Here is a 21,527-nt window from a genome sequence, read left to right as displayed (position 1 = left end):
AAATCCGGTGGCGGGTTTAGCATCCACCTCTCTTCTTCTTCCACTGCATCAACATCCTAATTGGCAGTTGCTCCCTCCTGTGTTTGCTGTTTTCAAGCCTGCATTTTTAGTCCTCTCTCCTCACTTGCCTTTTTAGTATTTCTCTCTCTTCACCTGCGTTTTAATCTCTCCTGCACTGTCGTCAACCTTCCTTGGCTACGTTTGCCCACAAAGATCCTCCTCATCAAAGAAGACAAAGACCAGTGGCGGGTTCGGCATTAACATTTGATTTCTCTATCATTTCCATTGCGTATTAGGAGATGTCCTTTTTCTCCCTCCCACCCTCCCTTCTCCAATTTGCCACACCGGTACCATAGCGTCTCCACCGACAGATTGCCCTTCTACTAGGTACTACTACTGCAGCACGAAAGGTCATTCCACTGATGACTGTCAACTTCGACCTTTGCTCCCCACCCCCCGAGGTGTATGTGTCTCCCACCTAGCACTTCCTGTGCCACCTCTCCTTTTTGGGCCACATAGATCGTTTCACTGATGACTGTCAACTTCGACCTTTGCTCCCCACCCCCCCGAGGTGTATGTGTCTCCCACCTAGCACTTCCTGTACTACCTCTCCTTTTTGGGCCACATAGATTGTTCCATTGATGACTGTGAACTTTGACCTTTGCTCCCCACCCCCCCGAGGTGTATGTATCTCCCACCTAGCACTTTCTGTGCCACCTCTCTTTTTTGGGCCACATAGATCGTTCTACATCGGCTATCGAAATATTATGCTCAAGGCAATAAGCCACGACCGATACGCACTAAGTCCTTTCGAGGACATGGAGGCTCTAAGACCTTACGAGGCGATAAGCCCTTCTGGAGGCCACCCCACTATGTGGAGGTTTTCCCCCCCTACTTCCGGGTACAATGGTTTCCACGGCCCACATCTCCTTTACAATCTACTCCATTGAGAGTCCACGATTGTTTCCCACCCTTAGCTCATCCTGAGTCTCCTTCTTCCCTAATCTCTTCCACTCAAGTTCACCAGGCCACTTCTGGGTGCTTTTCAGCTTCTTTTTCCAAGCCCCAAATACCTACTTTGGCACAACCGGTGGCGCATCCTTCGTCATCAGATGCTTCGTAGTTTGTGAGCCATGAGTGGTTGGATTCCCTTTCTCTCTCAGACTAGGATTCAGAGGGGGATTTTCTTACTTTGTTCTCAGAGGGGACTTCCCGTTCTTCTTCGGCCTCACAAAGGGCTTCTACTTCTACTCCTTCCGATTTAGCGAGAGACACTCTGTGCCATGAGGTTTTTCTCACACCACCACCTTTCACTTTCGAGGAGTGGCTCTCCTTTGAGCAATCATTTCCTCTACTCATACCCAGGATCTAGAGAATCTACCTAGATCGGAGCCCTTGGATCTTCAACAGTGACTTGGTGGCTAGGCCTTTGTATTCCTTCTAGCATAGAGTCACAAAGCTAGTGCCTTCTCTCCCGAGGTTGAGTTTTGAGTTCTACAACTCATCATGTCTTTTGATTATCTTCAAAGGTCTCCTTTCAGGTAGTATTCTCATATTACAAAGTGGATCTTCTTTGTCCCTTGGTCAGCATGGAGCCACCTTCTGAGATCGAGTATGGGCATATCCTAATGATTCTCAACACCACACAAAGTCCGACATTCCTCCTATGCATTGCATGATTTCATCATCTTTATACTAGGGCGCTTGGGCTCTTGCCATGTCCAAATCACAAAATCCCTATAACTTTAGTGTATCTTTTCCATAGCATATACACTTTTCCTATGTACCTTTTAAATATCTAAAGATACATTTCACTGCTTCCCAATGTGGCTTACCAGAGTTAAACACGAATCTACTAACAACTCCCATTGCATGAGCAATGTCACGACGAGTTGCAACCATAGTATATATCAAAGAACCACAAGCTGATGCATAAGATATGCCCTACATAGCACTAGCAACCACATCCTCCTTTAGGCAATCAGCTTTCCTAAGCTTTGTATCTGGAGATAAAAGCACACCAAGAGGCTTAGTGTAATCAACCTTCCTTCTGTGGGTGGGTGGTAGTTTCCTAATTATAACTTAGTTATAGCAAAAATATTTGTAACAAAACTGAAAATTGCAAATTAACTTATGATCTTGGACATTGGATATCATCTTGGCTCCAAAACTGGTGCCCCTTTAGGTATTTATTTAACTTAATTAAAGAAGAAGTTGACGTACAAGAGGATTCTTCCAATCCCTTTCGGTATTCCAACTCCCCTTGCTGTCCAAAATGACCAGCAAGTCTTTAATCCGATTTGCCCCTTGATTTGGGCAATCAATTGGCCTTCATGCACTTTGATGGAGATGGAAAAAGCCCCAAATTCATTGATTTGTTGGTCCCTCTACCTAAATTTGACTGAAAATAGCTTCAACCCTATTGAATCCAAGTCTTGGAGCTTCCGATTTTTGGCACGCTTCAAGAGGCTGTTGCTAAAACCTAATTTCTGCTACAGATTAGAATTTACAACAAAGAAATCTAAAATTCCTCACCCTTTAGTGATCTCAATGCTGTAATCTTCTAAACAAGACTATAGAAAGGCTAGGAGATAAGAGAGAATGATGAGGAGAGAGAAATTTCAGTCTTTCTTCATAAAGAACTGAAGAAAATCGGTCATTTACTACTGTTGCACTATCTCAATAGCTTGAAGATGCTATCATCTGCTGTTGATTAGTCTTCTCTTACCCCTGGCTGCCTCAAAAGGTCCTCCAATGGCTGCAAATCAGACCAACAATATCTCCTCTCTCTCTTGCAGGTTGAATACACTAAAATGCCTCTCTTCAACTTCTAAAAACGTTTTTCAGTCTTGCATGGATATTTTTGACAAGTGACAACCTTCCCAAATGGTTTTTCTAACATTATACATAATTAAATATTAATTGTCAATCTTTAAACACTAAAAATTAATCTAATAATTATTTTGGTACCTTAAAAAATAATCTAACTAACCATAATTAAATTAGCCAAGCAACTTCCATTCCCGAGTGTCTCTGCACCATCTTTAACTATTAGATTGGCGTTAGGTACCATTAAACACCACTTCTATAGTGTCACTAATAACTGACACTTATGGCCAAATGAATGACCTAGGCCAATAACAAATACCACCAAGTATATGTGCAACATAGCTTATAGCAACTTTTGCCTTTGACATCCTGTGATTTTCTCAAGTCCCAAGCTCATAAATTTACTCTAACCCCAATTACGCCTCACATGTATAACATTTACTTAACCACATGATAAAAATTTAATTCATATGTTAAGTGAGGTTTCAAAAATACATGTCCTCATGATAGCCCTCCCCCTTAAAATCCTTGTAATCATCCTGGATTGCACTACCAGATGCATCAAAAGCGAAATAGTAGATTGGAATTTTCACAAGGCATCATAGTTAACACAACATTGCGCACTATTGCACAACCATTCCATATACCCAGCACATGCTGAAAATTTCCAACCAATCATAACATAACACAAGACTCACAAAGAATCTTAAAACCATCGGTAGATTATCATGTGACATGTCTATTTCTCATGAGCTCAACTCGTTTGGCAAAACCAAACCATAGCATAGTATAACCAAGCATAAACCATGGCTAAAACATCAATGGCATCATAACATATATTGTTGTCCATGGAACCAGATATAAACAATTGAAAATTGAGCATAATCTGATCATAAATTGATCACTTGTTGATCTGAGAACTGATCATAAATTGTTACAAATGTAGCCCCAAACTAATCACAAACTCATTGCAAAAACTGACTAGTAATCAATGCAAAACTAATCCCAAAAGTAACCATAAATGGTTCTCAAGCTCATCAAAAGCTTAGTTGAAACTAATCTGAAATTTTGTCTCAAAATTGAGGCAAAACTCATGCCAATTCGATCATAAGCTGATGCAAAAGTATAGTTCCAGTGCGCAGGTGAAACTCATACTCATCTACATACATCTCACAGTGACTAGTACACTAAGTAGTGACCTCATGGCAAACATATTGTCAGCCAAATCCGTTGGATGCATACTGAATACATCCAATATCCACTACATACGAGAGTTATCCATAACTGGAGGAGTGGAAGTGCTACCTCCCCCTTAAGCATCAAATAATACTTCAGACACTTGCTTTGCTTAACCTGACGGAGCCTGAACTAAAGTCAGCTCTAACTAAAAGGCATCCAAGTAAAGATGCAACAACTGAGGATGGTCTGCCAAGTCGTCCTCTTCCATCCGTTTGGCATCCATTAGTGAATAATTTTAAAATTTCACTAAGTATCTCCTCGAAACTTTACCTTTGACCTTTCTTTGCTTATGTGTCAAAATTTGCTTGGGTACCAACTCATCCAGCTCTTCAACCTTAGGCTGAATTTCAGCAGATATATCCTTTAGCACATCAACATGAAAAGGCCTCAACAAACTGACATGAAATGCATTGTGTCTCCGCCAATGTGGAGGTAATTTCAGCCAATACGCCACATCATCGATCTTCTCTAAGACCTGGAAGGACCCATAGTATCTCATACTCAACTTCGGATACAATATTTCTCTTACTTTCATCTTTTTAAGTCTTGCCTTTTCGAAACGCAGCAATACATAATCACCCTCTACAAATTGCAAAGCATGTGTGTGGTTATCAATTGCCCTCTTTTGCTTTTCTTGCATTCTCTGAAGTGCATATATTATCTTTGCATAGGCTACATCCAAGTTTTCCACACAACAATCAGCCTCAAAGATCCTATCCTTAGTTTGCAGAATAGGTGGTACCTTCTTGCCACCCTCAACCCCCTCAAATGGAGCTTTGCCCATAGAACTATGCATTGTGTTGTTGTAAGCAAACTCAACCCAAGGGCAAATACTGCTCCCACTATGTCTTTTGGTTTGAAACATAGTAATTCAAAAGATCTAACACTGTGGAATTTGCTTCCTCAAACTAACCATCTATCTATGGATTGAAGGATGGTGAGAATTTCAGCATGGTACCCATATTCTCAAGAAACCCCTTCCAAAATAAACTTGTCGTCCAAGGGTCTCGATCACTAATGATCGACTCTGGCATACCATGATACTTAAAGATGTGCTGCGAAAACAATCGTGTTATATGATCAACTTTTATTTTCTTCCTCACTGGAATGAAATGGAATTGTTTGCTAAACCTACAAATGATAGTCCATATCCCATCATTCCCTGAAGGTATCTTAGGAAGCTCAAAAATAAAGTCCATTGCAATGCTCTGCCAAGGCTTATCTAGAACAGGCAAGGGCTGCAACAAACCCAGCATATTTTGCCTGTCATGCTTTACCTTCTAGCATACAACGCATGTCTTAACAAACTATTCTACATCATGCCTTAAAGCTTACCAATAAAAGAAATGCTCCATTGCCTTGACCATGGCATCAGTACCTCTATGTCCTATATACGGAGAAGCATGACTTTTAGTGATAAATCTAGGCCTTAATTGCTTTGTGACACACAGTTATCCATGCATCATCAAAAATCCATCTCTTAGCACAAAGTCTCCATGCCTTTGGCCATTGCAAAACTGATCATAAACATTAGCAAAGTCCGAATCAGTAACATATTGCTCTTTCATGGCATCCAACTTAGTGTGATAAAACATGTTGACGGCTGAAATTTGTGGCTTACGTAACAGTGCATCAACCACAACATTCCTTTTACCATCAATATGTACAATCTGAAAATGAAACACAGAGAGAAAATTTACCCATCTCATATGCTTCTCTAAAAACTGTCTGTGTCAAAAAGTACCTCAAAAATTTCATGGTTTGTCTACACTGTAAAATCAGCCCCTAGAAAGTGGATTTCAATCCTTAGCACCCAACTTATTCCAAGTTGTCATGATGTCCACCTCAAAGGTGCTTGTGAACCAATTCGATGCAAACATTTGCTTTAATTGTACCCACATTGTTGGTGCTCTACCTTGCACCAAAAGAGTGGACCACCACCGTAATGCATTCCCTTTCAAGAAAGTGGTTACCTTTCGAATCTTCTAGGACTCAATGAAGTTCCACCGTAAATAGGTTGCATCAATCTGAAAGTCAAAGCTTTCAACCTATCTTGCACACCACTGAAGCACTCAAACTTCATCGCTTTTCCACCCTCATTATAGTCTTTTGTTGCCCCTTTGGGTGTCATGTTGTCATACATTGGCTGCTGCAAAAAGGGTACGTTTGCTGAGTTTACATCAAAACCAATGCCAAACAGAGCATTTATATGACCAGAATTCATTCCTTGAGCCCCATAAGCATTTAAGGGTGTAGATGCAATATCAAATATGCTACTTTGTGCCCCATGCATCAAGCCAATGCTGCCATACATAGGGTTTTGCATATTTCCAACCATACCCGTATACATTGGGCCTTGCACACCATACATTGGTTGCTACATACCATAAGGATTTGTGTCATACATTCCCGTATGCAATCTTGGCTGCCCCATCATAGCATGCATGCCCGACTCTCCAAAATCCATTGGATTGGCCTTGCATTTGCATTCCTTGCCCCGTAGGTACCAACTGTTTTATTTCATTAGCTTCTTTGGGAGCTTCAAATGAAGGGTTTGGCATTATCTTCTGTCCATCTTGCTGTCTTGAAGGTGTAAAACACGTCTTCTTCTTCTTGCCTTTGCTACCCTTCTTTGGAGCATTAAAAATTCAGGTAAATTAAGGATCCTTTGCCAATTCAACAAAGAGATTTGTTGATGTCCTCATCCGATTCTTGAACTGGTCATCAAATTCCTCTTCACTTTGTTAGCCATCAACCTCCTTATGCCCTAAAGGCCGTGCATCTTGCCCAACAGCAACATTTTTAGCTTGCTATCCATGATCTGAGCCTTGTCCAAGGTCAAGCATCGCATTTCCTTCACTCCCATGTGAATGTTCATACTGAGAGGTATCATCACTACTTTAGTCCATCTCACTGTATGGAGACATATTATTGTAATTTCTCAGCTGAGAGTAAAAATCAGCACTAGCATAAAGCTTTGGCTTGCAATCAGGTGCCTCGAGCCCACCAAATCAAGGAATTGAGTGGTAATCCCAGCGATAGAATCATGAAACCATTCTTCCTTCCATAGCTAGGTGATAATTCCCTAATTACAACTTAGTTACAACAATAACATTTATAACAAAACTGAGAAACTCAAATTAACTTACAATCTTGGACAATGGATAGCCTGTTAGCCCCAAAATTGGTGCCCCTTTTGGTATTTATTTAACTTAATTGAAAAAGAATTTGACGTATAAGGGGATTCTCCCAATCCCTTTCAGTATTTCAACTCCCCTTGCTGTCCACTTGCTGTCCAAAATGACCAACAAGTCTCTGATTTGGGCAATCAATTAGCCTTCGCCCGCTTTGATGGAGATCGAAAAAGCCCCAAATTCATTCATTTGTTGGTCCCTCCACCTAAATTTGACTGAAAATAGCTTCAACCCTATTGAATCCAAGCCTTGGAGCTTCCAATTTCTAGCACGCTTCAAGAGGCTATTGTTAAACCCTAATTTCTGTTGCAGATTAGGGTTTACAACAAAGAAATCTAAAATTCCTCAGCCTCTAGTGATCTCAATGTTGTAATCTTCAGACCAAAGCTATAGAAAGGCTAGGAGGTAAGAGAGAATGCTGAGGAGAGAGAAAATTCAAACTTTCTTCACAAACAACTGAAGAAAATATGTCATTCACTGTTGCTGCATTATCTCAACAACTTGTAAATGCAAAGAACTGAAGAAAATCAGTGATTTACATCACCAGGTGACTGATTTTCAGCATTTTCTTACTGTTGTAACCCATTTTCAACATGTTCTTCTTGTTGTCATATTCCATCTTGTGCATCTACTTGCTATCCATTATCTTTTGGTTGTAGCACAATAGGTTGCTGCTCATTTTCAGCATCAAAAGAAACAAAATCTTTAGCTAATGGTTGTTGAATGGTTGGCTGTTCATGCTAAAATTTGACCTTCTTTTTGTCAAGATCACCATGTGTAGCATTTTTCAACAACTTTGCCTCGTTAAATACTACGTCTCGACTGCATACTATCTTCCTATCCTAAGAAAGCCAAACTCTATAACCCATCTCTCCCTCATCTCCATATCCCATGAAGATGCCCTTGATGGATTTCATGTCTAGTTTAGTCCTTTGATTTACAAGAACATGCACAAGCACATCACAACCAAAGATGCACAAATGGTCGTATGAAGCAAGTTTGCCAGACCAAACCTCTTTAGGAATGTCATTTCCAATGCACGATTGGGAGAGCGATTGCATATATGAACAACAGTTTTAAGATCATCTCCCCAGAACTGCTTCGCGAGATGAGTTGTGGACAGCATGCATCTCACTCTCTCACAAAGTGTGTGATTATATCTTTCAATCACGTCATTTAATGCAGGATTGTAAGGGGCAATCAACTCTCTCTTAATGCCATGCATCTCACAAAACTTTTTAAACTCATTGGAAACATTCTCACCCCCATTATTTGTTCTTATAGCTTTTAACTTAATCCCTTTCTGTGTAGTAATAAAAGCATGAAACCTTTTAAAGGCATCCAACACTTCCTTTTTGCTCTTTAACACATACACCAATCATCAATAAAAGTGACAAAATACCGCGCACCCCCATGTGAATTAACAAGCATAGTGCACACATCAAAGTGTACTAAATCAAGAGCATTGAACTTCTTAACAACACCAGAGTAATAAGGAGACTTTACATGTTTTCATACGTGCAATCATTACAAAAGTCGAGACCAGAGCCTTTTACATCAAATTTCCTAAAGAGGACAGAACCTGAAGGTCTTTCTAGCTTATATGGCCAAGTCTTTTTTGCCAAAGTTCAATCTGTGAATGAACTTCAGTCACAGCCAAAAACTTACCAGGTAATGCTTTACAATGCAAATAGTACAAAGTTCTCTTTTTGCTGCCTTTGACAATCAGCATAGAGCCCTTGTGAACCTTCTAAGATCCACCACCAAAGGTAGTAAAATATCCTCTTGCATTAAGCTACCCAAGTGACAATAGACTTTTCTTTATACCAAGTACATATCCGATATCCTGTAAAATCAACTCTTGGCCATTTTTCAAAGACCAAGTGAATGGTACCTACACTCTCTATCTCACATGCATAGTTGTTGCCCCAAGTAAACATTGCCTATGCAACCTACAATGTATTCAGAAAATGACTCCAAAGAGGAAGTAACATGAAAAGAGACATCGTTGTCCACTATCCATGATTAGGATAGCCCATCAAGAGCTAAAAGTAAGGCATCAATCACCTCCTTTTTGGTGATGTGCATATCACCTGCTACTATCATAACATCTACATCATTGTATGAGGCTGCAACAAGTATCTCTCCAATGTTAGAGAGCTCTTCAATGACCACACTAGATGCAACATTTGCCTTTGCAACTTCTTTTGAGGAAGAGCTATCACCATATTTCTTGTCATCCTTCTTTTTCTTTCCTTGTTGTTTCTTTCTTTCTTGCTCTTTCTTGTAGCACTGACAATTGGCTTTTTATGCCCTTTACGTCCACACTAATAACAAGTAACATCCTATTGTTTACCCTTGCTTTTACTCCTACTTTTGCCTTTATTTCCTACATTTATCCGTCTTTTCTGACCTACCTCTAAAATGATAGGTTGAACCATCGCCTTCTCCGTTGGACTTTCTTCTAATCTTCTCATTGAGAGGAGAGCCCCTAATACCATCAAAGGTTAAAATAGGATTGTTGCTTAGTGAAACAACCAAAGACACCCAGCTATCTAGCAAAGTTATCAACAAGAAAATAGCCTTCAATTTATCATTGAAGGGTTGCAAACCTGAGTCTTGCAACTAACTCAAAATCCCAGTGAAAGCACTCAAATGCTCTGATACTGGCTTGGACTCATCCAACTCCATATTCACAAGCTTGCACATCAGATGCACTTGATTTACTGGAGTTGTATTTTCATAAGTGTCCATCAACTTTTTCCGTATGGCATAAGCCATATCAAGACGCTTAATGTTTGTAAGTACATCATCAAATACATCCATTTTAATGCATGCAATGGCCTTCTTGTTGAGTCTAGCCCAATCCTCATCTATCATAGCTGCAGACTTGATTTCCAAAAGAGCATCATCACAGTCCTTCAGAAACAAAATGCCTTGCATCCTGTCCTTCCACAAATCGAAGCTAGTGCCATTAAACCTCCTAATTTCAAGTAGGGATTTACTATCATTGCTACTAAAAGCATTAGTGGTCATTGTTCAGCAAAGTGCCAAGAACTAATGTTGTATTTTATGACAATAAATATTAGGCTGAATATTCAGCTAATTTCAGCCCAAATTTTTAAGAGATAAGAGCAAAATTTGATCCAAATACATGTGCAAGAGTAGAAAGGATGACTTTCATCAATATAACTAAGATTTTAGCATACAATCCATGCATACACCATTGCAAGGTGACTCCCACTTCAGCAATATCACCAAAAATACATTTGCAACAATCCCAGATCTGCAAATGATCACTAAGACTGTTGCATCATGAATATTCAGCAATACATCAACTCAATGGGAGCTGCCAAACATGCATATTGCATATATATATGCCCAAAAGCACTTCTGACACACAAAAACACCAAAATTCTCTGCAATTTCTTCAAAATCTCACAAGTGGGAGATAATAAGCTCGAATTTCACTGCTTATAGCACCAAGATTGCTTCAGCAATGTTCCCAATGTGCATTTCACGCATCAATTTTGCCAAAATTCACAAATTTCACCAAAATTCCCTAATTTTCATTGACCAATCTACCCCAATTGCATTAATATATGTTCCTGAGAGCATAAACAGACAAATTAGCAAAATTTTGCAAACTTTTGCAAAAGCCCCAAATTTCTCAAGTCCAAATGTGCACCAATGTCAGTAAATTCAGCTCAGCTGAGCAACATTTCACTGATACATGAAAAGCCCCAAATTTTTCAAGGCCAATGTGCACAATTTCTGCAATGTCCGGGTCCAATGTCACTATTATGCATGAACAGCATCAAATCTGGGAAAACCCCCAAATTTTCGGGCATAAATATGCACAAATCTGAGAGCTGTGCTTACGGGTGCGAACCCCGGACAGTGAGAAGGGGAACAGACTGCAGAATTTTTTTTTTTTAAATCTAACAAAAAAAAAAACAAGACGATGTCGTTGACCTGCCCACTATCATGTGATCTCCGCCAGGCCATCGCCTGCTCACACCTGACCTGTCCAGCCCATTGCCTGCTCACACCTACAGTCAATCACGGAACCCATCACCTGCTCACGCCTGCAATCAATCGCAGCTCATGCCTGACTATCGCAGCTCACGCCTGATCCGTCTGGTCAAGACTGACCTATCAACCCCCTCGACTGGTCAGCCTGGTCAAAAAAAAACAACCTGTTGCCTACCTTGCTTGGTCACAACTGACCTATTGTCTGCCTCGAGAAGCGTGCACTCCTTTGCCCTAGCTCTGATACCAATTTCTTGAGGTGAGTGCGCAATGGAAATGCGAGACACAAATGGAGCAAGAGTAGTGTCAAGAGTGAGAATGAGAGAATCCCAAGATGAGTGTACCAAAAAGTTACGATACACAAAGAATAAAATGTATTTATATGTTAGGGTACAAATAAGGGTGTGTTCACACCCGTATAAGTTTATACAGACAAAGATTAAGGGACTTTACACCCGACACTTTCCTTATCATCTTCAACTCTCATTGCTACAACTAAAAGAATTCCTAGTAATAGGACTCATTTGAATCAAACTAGCTTTACTACTTGGTCTAATTTAATGCAATAGGCCCTCCCTCTCCAGGTCTTTGGAACTTAGCACAAGGCTTAGAACCAATATAAACCATGCCTCGTACATTGTGTTGCATGTTTCTTTTTCCAATTTTGATGGATAAACACTTTGATTTAGGCAGAGCCCAAGTTCATTGTAGAACCCAAAGCTGCAAAAGAACAAGCCATGTCCTTGTCTCTTACTGTAGCATATGATCTGACATACCCTTTTCATCAAGTTCTTTCATCTTGAACATTACTACAAGAGAAGCTAAAACTGCACACAAAACTGGCCACTTCCTTGCCTCTTACTCCTACCATACTTTCCAAGCAAGGGTCAAATACATGAGTTTTCTTTTGTAAAATCACATAGTGATCCTCTTCCCCCCCCCCCCCCCCCAAAAAAAAAAAAATCTGACAATTGAAAACACGGAGTAAAATTTCCAGAATCAACTCGTCAATTTCACATCATGCAAAAGATGGAAGTGATATTTCCAGCATGGCAAGAAAGTAAATACCTGTTGACTGCCATAGTTGTTCCCATAAGCTCCAACTGAGGGTGCAGAGTTTTGTAAAGCAGCAGGAGTGGCAGCACCACTAGACGCTGTGCATAACAAAGCCACATAAACCCATGATCTTAAAAGCTTAGCAGTCCTCATTTAATTCTAACAAGATAATACCTAACATAGCAGCATGAGCTCGTCTGTCTGTAATGGCCAGTTCTGCACGTAACTTCTCAATTTCCCTGGCCATAGTAAAACAATTCTTTTCCATTGCCTGAGTTTGCTCCAGTCTTTCGAAGTTCAATTTCTTTTGAACCTCAAAATCCATTCTACACAGAAAATGCCAAAGGAGTTATATGAGTAGAAAGAAATTTCTCTCAACAAAGCTCATATTAAAAGTGAGAAAATGATAATAGTGCTTTGAGAGGAGCCAAACAACTCGTGAAATGCTAAGTACCTGGCTTGTTGAAACCTTTGTCGTAACTCATCAACCTCATTTTTCAGGGATGCAATCTCCTGATCTTTTAGGGGAAGTTTTCTAACCTCCATTGTTAGATGTTCCATTCGTGCAACAAGCTCCTCTCTCTCAAGGCGTAACTTCTCAAACTCATTCTTCATTGGTTCTGTTGCTTTGAGTTCAGCTTCTAATTGTGCAACTTTGTCGACAGTACCTCGCATATGCTGGTCTTTCTCTGCCCGAACAGCAGTTAATGCTTCCTGCAGTCTGTGAACGTCTTGCTTTGCATCTGCAAGTTCTTGCCTCAGTGCAACTTGTGTGATTGTTAGGCGTTGTTCCATTTCATTGTCAACACCCATCCTGTTTTGACGCATACGTACAATTTCACGCTGTGCAGCAACAAGCTCTTGCCTTAGAGCTACATGTGTTACTGCAAGTCGCTGATTGTCAGTCAGAAGTCTCTGTATTTCAGCATGCTGTGTGGCTAATTTTTGCTCAAGAATCATAGGTGGAGTAGGCATGCCATGGGGAGGACCCATGGCAGAAGGTAAAAAATCAGAGTCAAATTTATTCATCAATGGTCGTGCAGGTCCTGCAGAAGAAGGTAAGTCTGGAGATGGTGCACGATGAGAGCCCTCTTTTGACTGATGGCCGTCCTTTGAATGAGATTTATTGGGCCCCTTCCCCGCCATCCAAGCTTGAAAGAAACTGAATGGGTATCACAATAGGTTAAGCTGAAATTTGCATCATTGTAACAAATCAAAAACAGTCAATATTATGTAGAGATACTTGCAGAGCATTCTAGAACTACAGACCCAGGAGCAACAACCGCCTGTGGTATGTTCAGAACAATCTAGTTTAACATTGATCAAGGACCTGAAAACCTCCATTGCTTGTGCCGTGTGCATGGCTTTACATCACGTGTCCTTCTAATTGGACTAAAGATTATAATTATCACCCATCCCGAAGCAGTACAAAGAAAACTGCTTTCTAAACATGCTTTTCCCAGTCATGACAAGAAGAATTATCAGCAATATGTGGCTTTCTAATCATGCTTTTCCTAATCATGACAAAAAGAATTCCCAAAGTGAGATCCATATGCAGCTGGAAAGGAAGCCTTCAAGAATCAGCATATGCCGGCTGTAGGTTTCCCCCTGCTCATTAATCAGACGTACAAATGGCCAAAGGGGTGAGAAAAAACTAAATAACATTGGATCAACCATTTGAAATAACTCAAAATGTCACAGGACATTATTGATTTCAGGTACTTTGAGCAGGTCCATGACATTGTATGAGCCATGTTAGACAAGGGTACATCCATTGGGTTGCTAAGGTTACATGAAGGAACGATGAATTAATTAATGTATAAGTTTGTATTCAATTAATTCAATTCAAATAGACCATAACCTGAAAGTTTTGTCTAATTTATCAAATTTGGGCATGGGGCCGAGTTTTGGGCTGTGACACTTAAATCTAATAAGTTCATGACCCGAATAATTAATTTTGGGCATGGCCATAGTTTTAAGCCAAGATGTTGAAAAGCTGACAAAACACATTGTAAGCAAGAAAATGCCAACTTTTGACAAACATGGGCTTTCTCTAATAGTTTGTGGCTTTATGAGTGCAAATCATGGCTTTCTCTAGTCAATCTTGAGCCTAGCAGTGAAAATACCTGTCCTAGAGTTGGCGATCTGATCTATAGGCATCACAATGGCTATTTTGGACATCGCAATGGCTGTCTTGGCCATGGTGATGAAGTTCTACGCATGGTGATGCTGCCATGGGTCCAATCATGTGGACCTAGTGCTGATGTAAGAACCTATGTGTGCTATTCTTGAGACCTAAGTTCTTCTTGGCTATGTTTTGTGGCATCCACAAGAGACTTGTCAGAACAAATCTTGCCAAAGGGATTCTTCTATTAGCAAATTAGTCAATTCATGTGTGAGTCTATGCTGGGTTTCGTGGGCTGTTGAGAGACCAAGTAATTCAATACATTTCTTCTCATTCCTTTTGGTTTCACACTAACAACCCCAAATAGGGTTGGGTGCCCACTTACTAGGGTGCCACTCAAGAAAGTCTGCCTATAAATACAGCACTAACTCCCCTCATTCCACAAACTCTTGCTCTTAGGATAGTGCAGTCATCTTCGAGCTTTTGCTCCATTGTATGAGCTTGATTCATTCAATATGATACAATTATTAATTACTAACTCTTTTCCTTCTAAGTTTTTGAGTTTTTCTTCTCTCAATGTTTGCCGTACACTCTATTTTTGTCACCGCAAACCCTGTTGTCTCTCTGATATGGTATAAGTGCATATTGTCCTATCACTTTTTCTTGACACTAGGCATATTAGTTTGTGGACGCCTGATGTATTGGCCCTAGTTTATGACCAACTAGTATTTATGATGGCTGCATTTATTTGCCAGCTATTTGTACTCGTTGACTTGCATTTATGGACCTCATTATTGCTGGCCGACCAAATCAGATTTATGGCCTCTTTATTAGCCACTTACTCCCTCCTCCAGTCAATTGAGCATACACCTTTCCTGTAGATCTTGTTGGAGAGAGCGAGCTGGTGTCAATGCCCGCACAGCCAGTGACTCGTGTTGTTTCTATACAATCTCTTGTCGCAATATATGGATCCCATTTCCGAGCATCTCTTTTCTTTTGAATTCTTTGTGCAATGTTCTTCCTCTTCACAATGTTTCTCTTTTATGTTCTCTCTTGTGTCATGCAGTCTATTACAGCAGATTCTCACACTTCCATCACTACACCCACTTCTCGCATGGTATCAAATGTTCACGTTAGGTCCTGTGGTGCTGATTTCTTCTGTGTAGATCTGCATTTTACAGAGTCTGCTGCTGATTGGACCTGTCCTAACTTGCTGCACTGTCCCACAGCTTGGGCGACCATCTACTGCCATTTTTCAGTCTGTTTCCAGCTTCTGATCCCTGTGTTTTCAGCACAGCTCCCTGTGTTTTGACTGTCTAACATCTGTAGGGCAGATCATGACCTGTTTTCTCCAGTTCTGCTGCATTTATTGCCTAATCAGCCTCTGTTTTTATGAGCTGACCCTGTATTGTCAGCATTTAATGTGGTTGCAGGCCGCACCACTGTGTTTGCAGGTCTGTCTTCCTATTTTTTGGCTGTAATCATCATTTTCAGGCTGCGTTTGATCAGATTTTGTCCTTTTGCAAGAGTCATCTTGTCTGCTAATCTGCTTTTGTGATTAATCAACCTCCATTTTTATGATCTGACCCTGCATTTTCCTTATTTAATGTGGTTGCAGACTGGGCAACTGTGTTTGCAGGTCTGTCTTCCTGTTTCTTGGCTGTAATCATCATTTTCAGGCTGTGTTTGTCAGATTTTTCCTTTTGCAACAGCCGTCTAGTCTGTTGATCAGCTTTTGTGCTTCATTACCCGGCTTTTGAGAGCATTCGTGTGTATCTAGTCGTTGTGTTCTACGCACCACACTCAATGTACTGTTGAACTATTCTCTATATCCTTTCTTTATCACTTGAACTCTTGAAACTGCTGTGAGTCAGCATTTTTTGGCACACATCTATTCCTCAAAATCCCTTGCCTCAGTTCCATCTTCTTTGTATCTACCTCCTCATGGATTCTACAGCTTCTACTACTAATGCTCAGCACGCAAACATTGTTTACTCATCTACAAGTGTTCTATTGGAAACTTTGCTAATGTCTAGATTTCAATTTTGCTAAGGATGTTGTCTCTAGGTACTTCAAGCATTCTAGCTTTAGAGAGGGGTGCCATATGGTGTCAGAGCATGTAGGGTTGAAGGTCTACTGCAAAGGTGTGAGACAAAAGGGTGTAGGGAGATTGAGACATGGAACAAAATGAAAGGAGATGTCCCTTCTTGCCACGATAAGAGCTTTGAGACTTTGTTCTTCTTTCATTGTCATGGGATTTTTGACAGTGTGAAAGTGGGATATGCTTTGTCTTGTGGAAGAGTTCGATGGTGGTGCCACCTATCATGTTCCATCAACAGATTCATGTATGCATAAAATTTTGAGGGGTTACCTACATCTTTTGGATTTTGTTTAGCAAAGATTATTCTTGTATTAGTGCATATACTGAGCCATAGTCTCGATTTGTGTCGGGCTACTACAATGTTTCTCTTTTCTCTTCTCTTTTGTGTTGTGAGGTCTATTACAACAAATTTTCATGCTTCCATCGTTGCACCCACTTTTGACATCTTCTATGTTGATCGCCAAGCATTTGGGCATAATTGTATTATCCTACTTGAGGGCCCTGAGTGTTGGGTACGAGGTAGTGAGGATCTTGCTTAGTTAATGCTTTCTTAGCGGTTTAAGGGGAGAATCTGAAAAGATGCAAGGTTCAAGAAGATTGGTCTTCTTGTGCTTTAGTAGATGGTTGTCTAGGGCATGGTGATGCAATTCTCAGCATGTCAATTCTGTCATGGGCACAATCGTGTCGACCTAATGCTGGTGTAAGACCTATTTGTGCTACTATTGAGACATAAGTTCTTCCTGCCTATGTTTTGTGGCATCTACAAGAGATTTGCCGCAACAAATATTGTTAGATGGGCTCTTCTACATTGATCGTGAGGCATTCGGGCAAAATTGTGTTCTACATGAAGGCCTAGAGTGTTGGGTATAAAGTAGTGGGGATCTTGCTTAGTTCATGCTTTCTTGGCAATGCAAGGGGAGAATCTACAAGATGCAAGATTTGGGAAGATTGGACTTCTTGTGCTTTTGTGGATTCATCTAGCACTACACATCTACTTGTTAGAATTTGCCAATTCTACGGGCAACACCCAATGTTTTAGTTAATTGGTTTGCAATGTCAACACAACTACATTAATAAGTTTTATCACCACTTCTAGAGCTAGTTCTAGAGTTAAATTAACTCTAGTTGAGTTAGGGGAAGGTCTAACTTACTTAAGAACTATTGTACTTTCATTCTATCATTCTAGCACTTGCATCTTTTGAGTGTGGAATTGCTGCCCACTCTTGCTCATTTTCTTGTGTTCACACTCTCTCTCTCCATTTCCAACATTTGGTATCAGAGCAACTTCCATGTGTGGATTCTGAACAGCCATTGTCAACATGTGCCGCTCCGCCAAGGGCCTACTATAGCCAGCCAACATTCAGTCCGAGCAAGAGAAGTTGCTGTTTTGGAGGAGGTGTTGCTACCATTTTCAGCCTGCACGCAATCCCCTACACAATCTTGCATGCAACTATGCACACATAGCCTCTCTCAACCCTGTTCATAATATTCTCAGCCCTACTTGCCATTTTCTCAACCTTACTTGCCATTTTCTCAGCCTTGCTCACCATTTTTTGCAGATCTCAGAAAAAATGCAAAAACCTTAACTTTCCAAATTTATAGGTTTTTGAAAATTTCTGCAACTACTTATCCGTCTTACTCATCTCATACCTAATTTTATTGAAATTTTCAATTTCTCACCATAGCAGCCAAAAACGTCAGAAACGTTTAGAAACGAAACATCAAAAACGTGTTTTGTGAGCTTCTTTCAAAAGGGGGTAGAATAAGAAATGCATGTTTTTTATTATAGGGATTTTTTAATAGTTTTAACGAGGGAGGAGGTTTTAAACCTCAATGAAACTCTCTATTAAACAAAGGAAGGCCAATCGAGCTTAAGTGATAATACATGAGAGTCGATTGAGAATAATACGTTACATATACATGATCCATTATTGACTTACGTCAAAGTTAGTCTTTAGACAAACTATACTATGGTTCAAACCTCAAACATTATGATTCATACATATCGAAGCCGAGTATCAAATACTATGGGCCCTTCCACGTGTTGGAGAAGATCAACAATGTGGCATATCGGCTAAAATTACCTTTACATTGGCGGATACACAATGCCTTTCATGTCAGTTCATTAAGGCCTTTTCATGGAGAGGTGCCAAAGGATATGTTTGCTGAAATTCGGTCTGAGGTTGAGGAGCTGGATGAGATTTTGATACCCAAGCAGATTTTGACACATAAGGAAAGAAAGGTCAATGGTAAAGTTTCCAAGAGATACTTGGTGAAATTTCAAAATTATTCACCAATGGATGCCAAATGGATGCAAGAGGATGACTTAGAAGACCATCCTCAATTATTGCAACTTTACCTAGATGCCTTTGAGTTAGAGCCGACTTTACTTCAAGCTCCATCCAGTTCAGCAAAGTAAGGGTCCAGAGTATTGCTTGATACTCAAGGGGAAGGTAGCACTTCCACTCCTCCAGTTATGGACGGCTCTCATATGTAGTGGATCTCGGATGTATTCAGCATGCATCCAAGGTACTGCACTGATAGTATGTTTGCCATGAGGTCATTACTTAGTGTACTAGTCACTGTGAAATGTATGCAAACGAGTAAGAGTTTCACCCAAGCACTGGAATTATACTTATCCATCAGCTTATGATCAATTTGGTATGAATTTTGCCTCAATTTTGAGACAAATTCTGAGCAGTTTCAGCTCAGTTTTTTATGAGCTTTAGAATTGTTTATGGTCACTTTTGGGATCAATTTTGCATCAATTTTCACATTGATTGCTGGTTAGTTTTTGCTTCAAGCTCCATCCGGTTCAGCAAAGTAAGGGTCCAGAGTATTGCTTGATACTCAAGGGGAAGGTAGCACTTCCACTCCTCCAGTTATGGACGGCTCTCATATGTAGTGGATCTCGGATGTATTCAGCATGCATCCAAGGTACTGCACTGATAGTATGTTTGCCATGAGGTCATTACTTAGTGTACTAGTCACTGTGAAATGTATGCAAACGAGTAAGAGTTTCACCCAAGCACTGGAATTATACTTATCCATCAGCTTATGATCAATTTGGTATGAATTTTGCCTCAATTTTGAGACAAATTCTGAGCAGTTTCAGCTCAGTTTTTTATGAGCTTTAGAATTGTTTATGGTCACTTTTGGGATCAATTTTGCATCAATTTTTACATTGATTGCTGGTTAGTTTTTGCAATGAGTTTGTGATCAGTTTGGGACCACATTTGCAACAGTTTGTGATCAGTTCTCAGATCAGCAAGTGATTAGATTATGCTCAGTTTTCAATGGTTTACATCTCGTTCCATGGACAACAACATACCTTATGATGCCATTGATGTTCTAGCCATGATTTATGCTTGGTTATGCTATGCTATGGTTCGGTTTTGCCATATGAGTTGAGCTCATGAGAAATAGACATGTCACATGATAATCCGTCGATGTTTTAAAAATTATTTGTGAGTCTTATATTATGTTATGATTGGCTGGAAATTTTCAGCATGTGTTGGGCCTATGGAATGGTTGTGCAATAGAGCACAATGTTTTGTTAACTATGATGCCTTGCGGAAATTCCAATCCACTATTTTGTTTTTGATGCATCTAGCAATGCAATCGAGAACAATTGCAAGGATTTTAAGGGGAAGGGCTATCATGAGGACATGTATTTTTAAAACCTCACTTAACATGTGGATCAAATTTTAATCACATGGTTAAGTAAGTGTTGCACATGTGAGGTGTAATTGGATTAGAGTAAATTTACAAGCCCGGGACCCAAGGAAATCACGCGATGTCAAAGGCAAAAATTGTTATAAGTTACGCCACACAGGTACTTGGTGTTATCTGGTGCCACTTGTTGGCCTAGATCATTCATTTGGCCATAAGTGTCAGTTGGTGACACTAGAGAAGTGACGTTTAATGGTACCTAACGCCAATCTGATGGTCAAAGATGGCACAGAGACACTCAAGAATAGAAGTTGCCTAGCCTTAGCCAATCAAATTATTTTTCAGGGCACAGAAATAATTATTAGGTTAATTTTCAGTATTTAAAGAATGAAAATTAATATTTAATTATAACTAATGCTGAAAAAACCATTTGGGAAGGCTACCACCTGTCAAAAATGCCCATGCAAGACTGAAAAACGTCTTTAGAGGTTGGAGAGAGGCATTTAGATATATTCACCGGCAACAGAGAGAGGAGATTTTGCTGATCTGATTTGCAGCCATTGGCGGACCTTCTGAGAGAACCAAGGGCAGGAGAAGACCAATCAACAGCAGGTGACAGCATCTACATGCTGTTGAGACAGGGCAACAGCAGTAAATGACTAATTTTCTTCAGATCTTTGAATCTACAAGCTGTTGAGACAATGCAACAGCAGTAAATGACTAATTTTCTTCAGTTCTTCGCGAAGAAAGTCTGAATTTTCTCTCTCCTCAACATTATCTCTCATCTCCCAATCTTTCTACAACCTTGCTCCCAAGATTACAGCATTGAGATCACCAAAAGTTGAGAAATTTCAAATTTCTCTGCTATAAACCCTACCTAATCTGCAGTAAAAATCTGGGTTCAGCAACAACCTCTAAAAGGGTGTAAGAAATTGAAAGCTCCAAGACTAGGATTCAATAGGGCTAAAGCTATTTTCAGTCAAATTCAGGTGGAGGAACCAGCAAATCAATGAAATTGGGGCTTTTTCCATCTCCATAAAAGTGGATAAAGGCTAATTGACTACTCGAATCAAGGGGCAAATCAGATTAAAGACTTGCTGGTCATTTTGGACAACAAGGGGAGTTGGAATACCGAAAGGGATAAGGAAAATCCCATTGTACATCAACTTCTTCTTCAATTTAAGTTAAATAAATACCAAAAGGACCGCCACTTTTGGGGCCAACAGGGTATCCATTGTCCAAGATTATAACTTAATTTGCATTTCTCAGTTTTGTAATA

The 21,527-nt window shown here is 40.1% G+C and overlaps 1 protein-coding gene across 1 annotated transcript in view; it reads right to left on the bottom strand.

Annotated features, from left to right (window-relative positions):
* The window catches only part of LOC148009757 (uncharacterized), a 53,665-nt gene that overhangs the window by 13,442 nt on the left and 18,696 nt on the right, over nt 1–21,527 (bottom strand). The window contains exons 2-4 of the mRNA XM_087672332.1: nt 12,805–13,512; nt 12,525–12,676; nt 12,363–12,448 (exon numbers count right to left, since the gene is read on the bottom strand). Coding sequence (XP_087528458.1) covers nt 12,363–12,448; nt 12,525–12,676; nt 12,805–13,496 — 930 coding nt within the window. The 5' untranslated portion in view covers nt 13,497–13,512. The remainder of the gene's footprint in view (nt 1–12,362; nt 12,449–12,524; nt 12,677–12,804; nt 13,513–21,527) is intronic.

This window comes from Lygodium microphyllum, chromosome 30, assembly GCF_053477565.2.
Source record: "Lygodium microphyllum isolate KBCC chromosome 30, Lygodium_microphyllum_v1.1.10, whole genome shotgun sequence".
NCBI lineage: Eukaryota > Viridiplantae > Streptophyta > Polypodiopsida > Schizaeales > Lygodiaceae > Lygodium > Lygodium microphyllum.
This window is presented reverse-complemented; position numbering and strand designations above follow the sequence as displayed.